Source organism: Lipotes vexillifer, unplaced genomic scaffold, assembly GCF_000442215.2.
Source record: "Lipotes vexillifer unplaced genomic scaffold, Lipotes_vexillifer_v1.1 scaffold1093, whole genome shotgun sequence".
In the NCBI taxonomy this organism is placed as follows: Eukaryota; Metazoa; Chordata; class Mammalia; order Artiodactyla; family Lipotidae; genus Lipotes; species Lipotes vexillifer.
The window spans coordinates 1,758,221-1,771,511 of NW_006774793.1; the positions used below are offsets into that span (position 1 = coordinate 1,758,221).

General features: G+C 49.3%; 1 protein-coding gene across 1 annotated transcript; it reads left to right on the plus strand.

Moving 5' to 3' along the window:
• Nucleotides 1–9,698: 9,698 nt before the first annotated feature.
• LOC103073638 (dehydrogenase/reductase SDR family member 2, mitochondrial) lies at nucleotides 9,699–11,518 on the plus strand (the record flags this gene model as incomplete). The annotated part of the gene is given in 6 exon segments (XM_007472385.1): nucleotides 9,699–9,702; nucleotides 9,992–10,163; nucleotides 10,333–10,470; nucleotides 10,472–10,508; nucleotides 11,381–11,434; nucleotides 11,436–11,518. Coding segments are annotated over 6 exon segments (488 nt in total), but the record flags the coding sequence as incomplete, so codon positions are not given.
• Between the last annotated feature and the right edge of the window lie 1,773 nt (nucleotides 11,519–13,291).

Below are 13,291 nucleotides of genomic sequence, written 5' to 3' on the forward strand. Positions count from 1 at the left end.
ATATGTAAAATTTACACAATTTTGGTATTTTTTTTCAGATCAGTTAATAAGTTGACAGCTGTCATTGTTCTCTGGAGAATCATTATCACTAGGGTAAAAGGGTATGGTTGCTAGATAAAATACAGGACACCCAGGTAAGTTTGAATTTCAAATAAACCAGGAATATGTTTTTAGTATAATTATGTCCCATGCAATATTTGGGGCATACTTATACTAAAAAATTGTTTGTTGTTTACCTGAAATTCAAATTTAACTGGGCATCTGTTTTTTAAAACTTGCTGTTTGTCAAGCTCATAAAGGGGATATGGGGGATGACCCTTAGGTGCCCAGTTGTGGAGTAGAACCCAGATCCATTGGCAGCTTTCTGGTGCTCTTTGGACATCTTTGTGAGCCAGAGCTCACTGGAAGAGAGGATAAGAAGCTCTGAGAGGAGGATATTGGGGCAAAGAAATGTTGGCAAACTCACTCTCCTCCTGATAAATGCCTTGCAGCTTGTCCGGGTTGTGAGATGTTGTGGTGAAAGGGATGAGCAGGGAATGAATTGGGGGGAGATTATAAAGTGTTGCAATGGGAATTTTTGCTTTTAAATACTTACAAGCTTTCACAAGATGTAGCCTTTGGCATTAGGTTGCATAACTCTTCTGTAGTCACCATGAGACTGGTACTATGTCCTGTGCTTCTGGGCTCCAGCAGGTCCCTGTTTCTACATTACCCCATGGCTACAAAAGGCCTTGGCTACTGAGGGGGTTTTCTTGAGGTGGTAAAAGGTCGCTCCAGAGCTTTCTTCTCCATAATCTCTTTTCTTCCCCATCAGGGGAATGTATATAGGCCACTTTCCCCAATTCTTCTTTTTCTCACTTTTGTCTCAAGAAATTTCACCATGGTCAATATCCTCCTCAAATGTACAGACCTTTAGGTTTTTTCTTTCTTTTCTTTGGGTTTTCTCTTCTTCTTCTTTTTTTTTAAAACTTATTTTGGGCTGCGTTGGATCTTCGTTGCTGTGCGTGGGCTTTCTCTAGTTGTGGCGAGCAGGGGCTACTCTTTGTTGCGGTGCACAGACTTCTCATTGAGGTGGCTTCTCTTGTTGCAGAAAACGGGCTATAGGTGCGCGGGCTTCAGTAGTTGCAGTACTCGGGCTCGGCAGTTGCGACATGCGGGCCCTAGAGCATGCACGCTTCAGTAGTTGCAGCGCTTGGGCTCTAGGGTGTGTGGGCTTCAGTAGTTGTGGCCCACGGGCTTAGTTTTTCCGAGGCATGTGGGATCTTCCCGACCCAGGGCTCGAACCCGTGTCCCCTGCATTGGCAGGTGGATTCTCAACCACTGCACCACCAGGGAAGTCCCTCTTTTCTTCTTTTTAAGGTTCTTCCCCCCTTCTTTTCCTTCTCTTTCAGATTTTGCCCATAGAAAAATCTCTCTTGCTTTTATCATCTCTGCAATTTGTGAACCAACCAACCTTCCAAACAACAAATCAACTAACTACTAAACCAGCTGACCAACTTGTCTTAGTCTGCTTGGGCTGCTATAGCAAAAATACCATAGTCTAGATGACTTAAACAACAAACATTTATTTCTCACAGTTCTGGAGGCTGGGAAGTCCAAGATCACAGTGACAGCAGATACAGTGTCTGGTGAGGGCCTTCTTCCCTGTCCATAAATTGTTGTCTTCTCACTGTGTCCTCATGGAGGAAGGGGTGAGGGACCTCTCTAGAGTCTCTCTTATAAGGGTGCTAATCCCATTTATGAGGGCTCCACCCTCATGACCTAAGCATCTCCCAAACGTCCCACCTCCAAATACCATCGCATTGAGGATTAGGTTTCAACATATGAATTTTTGGGGGGGGGGGGGGGGACACACAGACATTCAGTCGACAGCACCATCCCAGAAACAAAGGTTGGAGGATGCTTCAACCTGGTATAGAGACCAAAGCAAAGTGATGCTGTGCTTCATATAGACCTCAACTCTGTGAAGAGAGTCTCCCATTCTGTAGGAAATCAGCTTTGAATCACCTATGCCCAGGAGAAGCTGGGGAAGGGTCACTACTAGAGAGGAAAGGGATTGAGTGTAGGTCAGGATCCAGGACTAACAAGTCTCATGGAGAAATCTTGCTTTTTAAAAAACTCAGACCTACTGGTGTTTGCCCTCCAGTTCATTCTTTCTTTCTTTTCTTTTCTTCTTTCTTTCTCTCTTTCTTCCCCCCACCCTCCGCCGCCCCGGTTTCTTTCTGCCATGCGGCACGGCTTGTGGGATCTTATTTCCCCGACCAGGGATTGAACCCATGCTTTTGGCAGTGAAATGAGGAGTCTTAGACACTGGACCACCAGGAAATTCCCTCTTTCTTTCTTTTAAATCAACTCTATTGAAGTATACTGTCGATAAAATAAAATGCACACAATTTAAGTGTACAGTCCCTAGGATTTTGTCCAATGTCTATATCTGTGTTTCTACCATCCCAAGTGAGATACAGAACATTTCCATCACCCTAGAAAGTTCCCTTGTGCTCCTACACTCAGACAACCATTGATCTGATTTCTACCACCATATATTAGTTTTGTCTATTCTAGAACTTTATATAAATTGTACTTTTCTTTTCTTTTTAATTTATTTAATTTTTAAAAAATCTTTGGCTGCGTTGGGTCTTCGTTGCTGCGCGCGGGCTTTCTCTAGTTGCGGTGAGCGGGGGCTACTCTTGTTTCAGAGCTCAGGCTCTAGGCACGCGGGCTCAGTAGTTGTGGTGCAGGGGCTTAGTTGCTCTGCGGCATGTGAAATCTTCCGGACCAGGGCTTGAACCCGTGTCCCTGCATTGGCAGGTGGATTCTTAACCACCGGGCCACCAAGGAAGCCCTAAGTTGTACTTTTTTTTGGCTTGGCTTAGGTAGTTTTCTTTTCCATACAGAAGCAAAAAAGATTCCTGTAATTTTTTGTATTTATGGTCTCATTTTTTATATTTAAATCTTTGATACATCTGAAATGTATTTTGGTGTGTGGTGTGAAAGGCACAGGTCTAATTTAAGTTCTTTTTCCCCAGAGAGCTACCCAGTTGTCTCAACATCATTTATTGCTACATGTATCTTTTTTCTCACTGATTCAAAATGCCACCTTTATCACATGTTAAATTCTCAAGTGTGTTTGTATCTCTTTCTGAACCTTCCCTTCTGTGCCTTTGATTTGTTTGTTCAAGTATCAATACAACACTGTTTTAACTGTGACTATATTATTTTTTTTAATATTATATTTTAGGATTTTCTGCTCTATCTCTTCAATGAGGTAAAATTTTCCAAGGTTCCCGTACTCGTTATCTGTTACTGCATAACAAATTACCCTAACATTTAGCAGCCTGAACATTTATCTCACAGGTTCTGAGAGTCAGGAATGAGAGAAGTGTAGCTGGGGGTTCTGGCTCAAGGTGTCTGGTGAGGCTGTAGCTGGGGCTGCGGTCATCTCAAAACTCGGGCTGAGACGTTTGCTTCCAAGCCATGTGGTTTTTGGCAGCCCTCAGTTCCTTGCCACGTGGGTCTTGCCATATAGGGCTGCTCACAACATGGCAGCCAGGACTAATCCAAGAGGGAAAGAAAGAAACAGTGAGGGCCCAAGACGGAATGCTCAGTTTTATATATCCTAATCTCAGAAGTGATGTACCATGACTTCTGCCAAGCCGGGCATGATGTGGGAGGGAACTATACAAGGTAGTGAATGCCAGCCCACAGGGGTCCCAGAGACCATCTCAGAGGCTGGCAACCACATTTCCAGTTTTGGCTGTCCTCTCTTTCCGCATTATTCACTTTCTTGGAATATCTCATCCATTTTACGAGGCTGCTTTTACCTATGATCAATAGTTTGCAATCATTCTTCTGATTTACTAACTTGCTCTCCGGAGTGCCAGAACGATTTATCCAATTGCCTGGGTACATCCTCTGAAAAATCCCACACGCATCTCTACGTGGCTTATCCTCTGCTCTCCTTGGGTTTGAGGTCGAGTCTCAAACCTCCTTCCATTTGACATGTAGTGCTCTGCACTGCATTAATCTGATTCCTCTAATAGACTGTAAGTTTATTGAGGGTAGGGATTAGGCCTTCAGGGTTTTGATATTCTCGGTACTTAACACAGTGCTTAACATGAAGCAGGTGCTCATCAAATATTTGAACCCAGGTGACAGCTTGGGTAGTGGGCACCTGCAGCTCTGCAGCCATTAGTCCTGTATGGTGCCAGGGGCCCGATATAACAGGGAAGGGTGGGATCACTGGCTTTAGGACTGAGGTCTATGGTCTCTTTTTCGTGCTGACTTTGTACTCAGCTCTGGGTCCCCAGCCAGCTGAGCCTATAGGCTGCCCCTCCTTTCAGACCCCAGTGTGGGGTCTGGAGCCTGCTTGGACCCACAGGTCTGTCCGTTTCTGTTGTGTGTGAGAGTCTGGGGACAGCTGGACTGGCAGGACTGGGTCATTGGTAAGTAGTCTGTGCAGTATTCTGCAGAATTTCACTTAGATAAGTACTTCCTACACTTTCCCCCTCCTGAGGCTTCCTCACCAGCTGTGTGGGGGAGGCCTTTTCTCACCTCCAACTTTCTTAATTCTAGGACTGTAAAGTCCATGAATCCTTGAGTTTTTCAGATAGAAACAGCAGTGCCTGAAACCCAGCCTGCTGCCTACTCACATTCTCGCGCTCAGCTGCAGGCTCCACGGTGGAGGGGCCCCTGACCAGCGCTCAGGACAGACAGGAGCACAGCCAGGTGAGGCTGAGCCGATGCCGCCTAAGGGCAGGGATGCTGTGCCCAGGTTGGGGTTTGTGATGCCGGAACTGCCCACCTTCACTCCTTTTTACTTTTCGTGCTGGTGCTTCTTTCTCCCAGGCTCTGTCTGCAGCTAAGTCTTTTTTTTTTTTTTTAGGCTGTACTGGGTCTTAGTTGTGGCACATGGGATCTTCGTTGCAGCATGCAGGATCTTTAGTTGCAGCATGTGGGCTTCTTAGTTGCAGCATATGGACTCTCAGTTGCGGCACGCATTCATGATCTAGTTCCCCAACCAGGGATCGAAACTGGCCCCCTGCACTGGGAGCTTGGAGTCTTAACCACTGGACCACCAGGGAAGTCCCTGCAGCTCAGTCTTGATTTCTTCTCTGATTGTCATAAAAAAGCTCGTGGGACTATCAGAGCCCTTAGGATCACCTAGCTCAACTTTTCTTACCAAGGTGCCAATGGAGCCAGAGAGGGGAAGAGACACCCAAGATCACGCAGCTTCTGTTGACATCTCCCATGTGGCTTGCAGGATCTTAGTTCCTTGACCAGGGATTGAATCCAGGTTCTCAGCAGTGAAAGCATGGAGTCCTAACCACTGGGCCGCCAGGGAATTCCCTCTCTTTCCTGATTTTCGATGTTTCTAATGACTGTATGTCTCTCCCTAGTCTTTGTTTTCTTTCCTTTACCATTCTCTTATCTCTTTGGACCCAAGAGATAAGAGAAGGCCATCTACCTCAACATTGGGACTAAGTTGAGGTGTGTCCATTTGACTTCCCATCTTCCACATTTGGGCATCTGAATTGACCAGCATGGAAAGGGGAATCAGAGTGGGCAGTGCCAGGTTCAGAGGCCACCCCAAACTCCCAGGACCTGCATTCAACTCTGGCCCAGCTGACTGCTTCAGAGTAAAGATGAGTGAGAATGAGGGGAGAGGGTGCCAGAGCCTGGGCCTTTGGAAGCCGTTCAATCTCGGGCCCTGGTCTAGGGGGACTTGAACAGGAAGGGGAACCAAAAGAGATAGATGAGGCCTGACCAGTCTCTCTGCACTTCACCTGCAATAGCCTGGATCTGCTTTTCCTTACAAGTAGGGCAGCTTTCTGGCAAACGACCTTACAGCAAGAAGTGTTGTAGGATGCCGGCTTGCTGAGAGATGGGAACAGCTTCTCAGAGGTGCTATAATTCCAGCCTTCCAGCAGGGGATGTCCTGTCCCGACAAAATGCAAGTCCTCTTTTTCCTGCTGCCCTCCCAGCCAAGGAGACTGATTCCCCCGACACTTGATGGGGTTAATCTGTGCTCACAGCTAGGGGAGAGGAGTCCCCTGGGGGTCAGAATAGTGTTTAGAATCTGGTGTCCTGTTTAAGAAAGGTAAAACCATCAGGAGTTGAAATCCCTCATCCCTCTGAATAAAAGCCTGTAAATATGACCTTGCAGAGAAGAGAGAGAGCATGGGAGAGAGAGAGCAAACAGAGTGAAAGCAGCTGGGATAAAAAAGCAAGGAGATGTAGGACCTGCAAAGGGTGTTTTTGGAAATAGGGTACCAGAAGAGACATAAACTGAAAACAAAGACTGTCTCTCCCAAAGCAGAGCATTTGGTCACCTTCATTATGACACTATGACACTGGTACAGACTGATATTTAATCTGAAATTTCTCCACAATTCCTGAGCAGCACCCATTCTCTTATCATGTATAGATACCAACACCTAACTCCAGGGAACTGAGTTATGCAAAGGTTGCTAAGGAACGAGGGGAGATGCAGTAGGTAGGCAGGGGTTGCTTAGTAACCAGAGTCCCTTTGTGATGGGGTGGCCAGAGCAGGTCTGGAACTGATGAAGATCTGTGGACAGAGTCAGCCCACACCAGAGCCTCCTGAAAGGGCATGTCCGTTGGCCCCTGGGCCCAGAGCAGCCAGAGCCTGCCTCTCTTCAGCTCCCTGGCACTGTCTTGCCCAAAAAGTACACCCCAAGTCCTTGAGCATCCTCAACAGTCCTTTGCTCCAACCATGCCTTTCCCACCTCCCTTGGCAGGAAGCTAATCATTGCTAGATTCAAGAAGGGGCAGGGCTCTCCAGCAAGTGAACGGGAATCTCACCACAGGGGAGGCAGGAGCCTCTGGGCTCACACTGACCTGGAGCTGGGAAAATTGGGGTTGGGCGGAAAGAGGGTCCCCTAGGCAAGCATCGCTGATGTATTTGCAGTTCACAGGGAAATGTTTTCCTCTCTGAGTCTCCCATGCCAGTCTTCATCCTGCGCATAGCTAGGGTGGCACACCTCTTCCCTTCCCAAAGTGAGCTGGGTGCGTGGGTCTCCACACAGCAGCCTGGCTTGGGGCTCCTTTGGCTGCCTGGGGTCCTCACAGCTGCCCTTCAGAGAGCTTCACTTCAGCATAGCCTGGAGGAGTCATCATGCAGGCATTCAGAACCAGTCAGCTTTTGCAGCCAGGAGTCCTCCATTCTGTTCCCCAGGCACAGAGGTGGCCCTGCTCTCTCCCAAGCACCGTGGACACTCACACCCCTCTGCTCCTCCTGTCAGTCTGTGCCTTGGACCAGAGCACAGACCACCTATCCCGCTGCTTCCCCCGTCAGACCTCCCTTCACCTTCCGGGTCCTGTTTATCTGCAGCCTCCCTAGTGATGATTCTCCCAGCCTGAGCAGAATGAGCTGTGCACCCCTGTAATGTATTAGACTGACGAGCACCCCTGGACTCAGGCCCGGCAAGGCTCTGGGGCCCCAGAGAGGGAGCAAGTGGCACTGCCCTCAAGGAGCCCACTGAGCCTCTGCTTCCTCCACCATCTGGCAGGATGCTCCCAGGAAAACCTTTGTGGATTGAGCGTTTATACACGAAAGCTTGTTGTTTCAAACAAAGCCCTTTGCACAGAACATCTCTGAGAAAGTGTTTGAGACACTGGGAAGTTTGCCTCCAAGAAGAGAACTGGGAGACTTAATTTTTGAACTAGTTTTGAACCGCTTGAACTTAAAAATTTACCATGAGCAGATAATCTTTACTTTTTAAACATTTTGATTGTGAAATATAACAAATACATAAAAAGGATATATGTATGTATATACATATGCAAGACACACATATCTTTTTTTTTCTTGTGGAGGTATATTCTTTTTGAAAATTTTAATTTATTTTTTAATTAAAACTTTTTTTTTTTTTTTTTGCGGTACGCGGGCCTCTCACTGCTGTGGCCTCTCCTATTGCGGAACACAGGCTCAAGACACGCAGGCTCAGCGGCCATGGCTCACGGGCCCAGCCGCTCCGCAGCATGTGGGATCTTCCTGGACCGGGGCGCGAACCCATGTCCCCTGCATCGGCAGGCGGACTCTCAACCACTGTGCCACCAGGGAAGCCCCCAATTAAAACCTTTTTTATTGAAGTATAGCTGATTTGCAGTGTTTCAGGTGTACAGCAAAGTGATTCAGTTACATATATATCTATATGTGTACGCACATATAGATGTATATGTATTCTTTTTCAGATTCTTTTCCATTACAGGTTTTTCTTTTTTTGGGCTACGCTGTGAGGCATGCGGAACAATGCGGGATCCACATGAGGGATTCCCCGACCAGGGATCGAACCCACGCCCCCTGCAGTGGAAGTGTAGAGTCTTAACCACTGAACCACCAGGGGAGTCCCCATTATAGGTTATTACAATATATTGAATATAGCTCCCTATGCTATACAGTAGGTCCTTGTTGCTGATCTACGTTATATATAGTAGTGTATGTCTGTTAATCCCCAATTCCTAATTTATCCCTGCCCCAAGACACACATATCTTAGTGGACACCATGTAGTCATACAATGGAACACAGACTGCACCCCAGAAACCCCTCAGTTTGCCGCTCCCCAGTCGTCCCCCCTCTTTTACCCTAGGAATATCCACTCTCCTGACTTTTGTGATAATTACAGCCTTGCTTTTCTCTGCAGTTTTATCACCTGTTTGCATTCTTAAACATCATAGAGGGGTTTTGCCTGCTTTTGAAACTTGTGTATGTGGAATCACATAATAAAGGATTATTTTGTGTCTGGCTCTTTTCCCTCAATGATATCATTTTTTAGATTCATTTGTGTTGTTCAGTGTAGCTTCAGTTCCCTAATTTTCATTGCTGCATAGTATTCCATTATATAAGTGCAACCCAATTTGTCTATCTATTCTACCATTAATGGACATTTGGGCTTGGTTCCAGTTTGAGGCTATTTCAAAGCATGTTGCTGTGAATGCTCGTGTGCAGGCTCATGGTGCACATGTGACAGCACTCCTGGGTTGTGAAAGTGCAGAGTCAGAGGGCTGTTTGTTCAACTTCCCTGGGCAGTGCCAAACCATTTTCCAAAGTGGTTGTGCTTATACTCCCTCTAGGTTTGACTGTTTCGTTGATTTCTACTTTTTCAACTATAAGCAGCTCATTAAAATTGATAATTGGCGTAATTATTAGTTTGGTATCTGGCATTCTCACTCTACTGGGAAGCTCCATGGGTGGAGGTTGGGGGCCACGGTTCACCAGGGGTCCCGGCATCTACTGCCCAGTGCTCGGTGCTTGCTTATGGAATGAATGGGAAAATAATCATGTCTACTTAATTCTGGATCTCACATTCTAATTTGCCCCTTTTATAAATAGAGAATTTTCAGGAAAGTTTCCCTGACCTGAGGCTCACCTGTTTGAAATTCACCCTGACTGGCCTGACTCTTTTCCACTCTCTGCCACTGGCCTTGTCTGTCCAAAGGAGCTGGGGGTAGATCATCATCATTCTTGCTGATGGCATCAGTGATAAATGAAGTTGATTCTTTCCCCCAGGGCCGAGTTCAGCGGGAAGTAGACCAGTCACTGGCCACCATGCAGGGCCTGGGTCCCCCTGGGGCCTCTTCCGTCCCGGTGCCTGGCTCTCTGTGCAGCTGAGCAGCAGTGGGATAGAACAAAATGGCATTCTGGCCAATCAGGTAGCCGGGGTCACAGGGTCCACTGATGGGTGAGTATCCTATTGCCCTGTGGGTCTTGACTCCTCACAGGGACCCTTACTTGCTCAAAATGACCCCAGGGCTATAGAGCAGGACACAGCTTTGTTGATTTCCAGGGCTGAGGGGGAAGGAGAATAGTAGCGAGGAGCTGAGGCTTTGTTCCATTCATCTCCACCGCAGGATCGGCTTCTCTTTCCCACTCTCTGCCACTGGCCTTGTCTGTCCAAAGGAGCTGGGGGTAGATCATCATCATTCTTGCTGATGGCATCAGTGATAAATGAAGTTGATTCTTTCCCCCAGGGCCGAGTTCAGCGGGAAGTAGACCAGTCACTGGCCACCATGCAGGGCCTGGGTCCCCCTGGGGCCTCTTCCGTCCCTGTGCCGGGCTCTCTGTGCAGCTGAGCAGCAGTGGGATAGAACAAAATGGCATTCTGGCCAATCAGGTAGCCGGGGTCACAGGGTCCACTGATGGGTGAGTATCCTATTGCCCTGTGGGTCTTGACTCCTCACAGGGACCCTTACTTGCTCAAAATGACCCCAGGGCTATAGAGCAGGACACAGCTTTGTTGATTTCCAGGGCTGAGGGGGAAGGAGAATAGTAGCGAGGAGCTGAGGCTTTGTTCCATTCATCTCCACCGCAGGATCGGCTTCGCCATGGCTCAGCGTCTGGCCCAGGATGGGCCCCATGTGGTCGTCAGCAGCCAGAAGCAGCAGAACGTGGACCTGGCGGTGGCAGCACTGCAGGAGGAGGGGCTGAGCACTGTGGGCACCACGTGCCACAGGGGAAGGCAGAGACCAGGAGCAGCTGGTGGACACAGTTAGGGGCCCCGGGGGTGGAAGGACACAGTGGGGAGAGTGTGCAGAACACCCTGCCTGCTCAGCCCTGGGAGGGGTAGGGGCCAGGCGCAGGGCTTGGAGGCCCTGGAAGGCGGTCTGAGACCACAGCTGCTCACAGTCTAACCGGGCGGACCTCACTGCTCACGCCGGCTCTCTGGAAAGGGGTCTGTTCATGGGAAGACCTCACTCCTACCCATCCTGGGAGATCTGTGGTTGAGGAGGGATCTAAAGGGATTTCTCCATCCCCAGTCCCCAGAGGGGTTTCCTCCCCTGAGCCCCTCAGCCCCGGAGAGCCTACCCCTGGGCCTGTCCAGGGCACTTACCTTCACTGAGAGTTTGGTTCTCACAGGAGCCTTGTGACCATTCCTGCGGGAGATGGTATCTAATTAGCAAGCTTTTAAAATAAATTTATTTATTTTATTTATTTATTTTTGGCTGTGTTGGGTCTTCATTGCTGCATGCGGGCTTCCTCTAGCTGCGACGAGCGGGGGCCACTCTTTGTTGCGCTGTGCAGGCCTCTTGTTGCAGAGCATGGGCTCTAGGCATGCGGGCTTCAGTAGTTGTGGTGCACGGGCTCAGTAGTTGTGGCATGTGGGCTCTAGTAGAATACAGGCTCAGTAGTTGTGGTGCATGGGCTTAGTTGCTCCGTGGCATGTGGGATCTTCCTGTACCAGGGCTCAAACCCGTGTCCCCTGCATTGGTAGATGGATTCTTAACCACTGAGCCACCAGGGAAGCCCCTAATTAGCAAGTTTGCCTCAATGTCCCATGCACAGGGCTGCTCAGGGAGGACGAGGCCTCCTCAGGCCATCTCCAGGCTCACCCAGCCCTTCATGTCACCCCATCCCCCCAGGCCCTGGAGCACTGTGGGGACGTCGACTCCCTGGTGTGCAGCTCAACAGTCAGCCCCCCCCCCAGTGGGGAGCACTCTGGGCACCAGTGAGCAGGTGGGGGACAAGGTGAGAGGCTGCCCCTGGGAGTTGGCTGAGGGGTCTGAAGTGCTCCCTCACCAAGACCCTCCTCTCCTCTCCTGGCGTTACTGAAAAAGCAGGCGCTGATCACATGCCCCCTGCAATGTGCTGTGTTGCTCCTTTCTGGCTTGTGTGCTTTTAAAGCTGGTTCCTACACTCTTTCTGCTCTCTTTTCGCTTCCCATCCCTTTCGCATGTATTCATTCGGCAAATATTTATCGAGGACTTGCTATGTGCCAGGCCCTGTTCCAGGCTCTGGGGGTAGAGCTATGTGATTAAGTCTCTGCTTGTGGTAAGAGTCAAGCATAGTAAGGTGTCTGCTCTCTGCTTTTTCACATCCTTTGGTGGGGACGTACATTGGTGGTCGTGCTCCTCTTTGGTGACCGTACCTGCCACTGAGATTCTCCACCTTTCCTAGACGAGGGCTTCTCACTGTCCCTCAGATGAATCTGCTGCACCTGTCAGACCTGGACCCTCCCACCAGCTTTCCACGGGCTTGGATGTTCCAACCCACTGCAGTCCACTTAGCATCCTGCCACCTGGTCCACCAGGATCTGGACAGACCTCGTAAAATGCCTTGAGGTTCAACTCTGGCTTTGTTATTCTCCTACGACTTCGGTTCTGTTCACTCCTGTGTTTTTTCCCCTAGCCCCTCTGACAGACCACATGGACTGTGACGGGGTTGTGTTCTTCCTGTCATTGTTAGCATCCCCCGCTGCCCCAAGCACAGCCCAAAGCTGTCCTTCTGCCTCCCCAGCTCTCTGGGTTCTGCTGACATCCTTCTTGGGCTGGTCCCTCCTGTGTATCTGCCCTTGGCCGGATGCCCTTCCCTCCACCCTCAGAAATGGCCTGAAATCCTAGCTCCCTGTGGCCTCCCCAGGCTCTTCAGCTTCCTTAATGTCTCCTAAGGCTCATTTGTGAATCTGTAGCTGGGATTTCATTGCTGACAGTCTCCTAACTCTCCTGAGTCATTTTCCCTTTTAGCGTCTCAGTTCATGGGATCATGACTCTTCTTGGAACTGTTTGAAATCTTCGCTCCTGAAGCTGGGCGCACTAGATGACAGCCCATCTTACCTTCTCTGCTGCTCGCCTATTCTCCAAGGGCTTGCTATTCTACAAGCGCTTCTGCACAGCTGGACAGAAATCTTCCCCCCATCACATCTGCCACCACCTCAGAGGGGAAATGCTGACAAAATGAGTTTCTCTGTTTTCACCCAAATGCGATTTTCAGCAGGTGCCCGGTGAGGAGAATTTCTTCTCGCTCATCTTATCCATGGGCCATTTTGAACACTTCCTTCAGGCAGACCCCATTCTCTCCAGCTGGCTGTGAAATTTTGAATCTATCACCCCATCCATCTCTCCTCCATCCCGTCCCCAAGGACTCTCCAGACTCTCTGCACCCTCCTCAGACTCACAGAGCTCCGCAGAGATGCACAGGGCAAGGTATGCAGAAAGGACGCAGAGCTTCCATGCCTTCTCCAGGCACTGCTCTCCCCCAATCTCCATGTGTTCACTAGCCCAGAAGCTCTCTGAACCCTGCCCTTTGGGTTTTGATGAAGGCTTAAGTGCATAGGCATGACTGATTAAATCATTGACCACTGGTAATTTTTTTTTTCTTTTTTTTCTTTTTTGCGGTACGCAGGCCTCTCACTGTTGCGGTCTCTCCCGTTGCGGAGCACAGGCTCCGGACGCGCAGGCTCAGCGGCCATGGCTCACGGGCCCAGCCGCTCCGGGGCAGGTGGGATCTGCCCGGACTGGGGCACGAACCCGTGTTCTCTGCATCGGCAGGCGGAC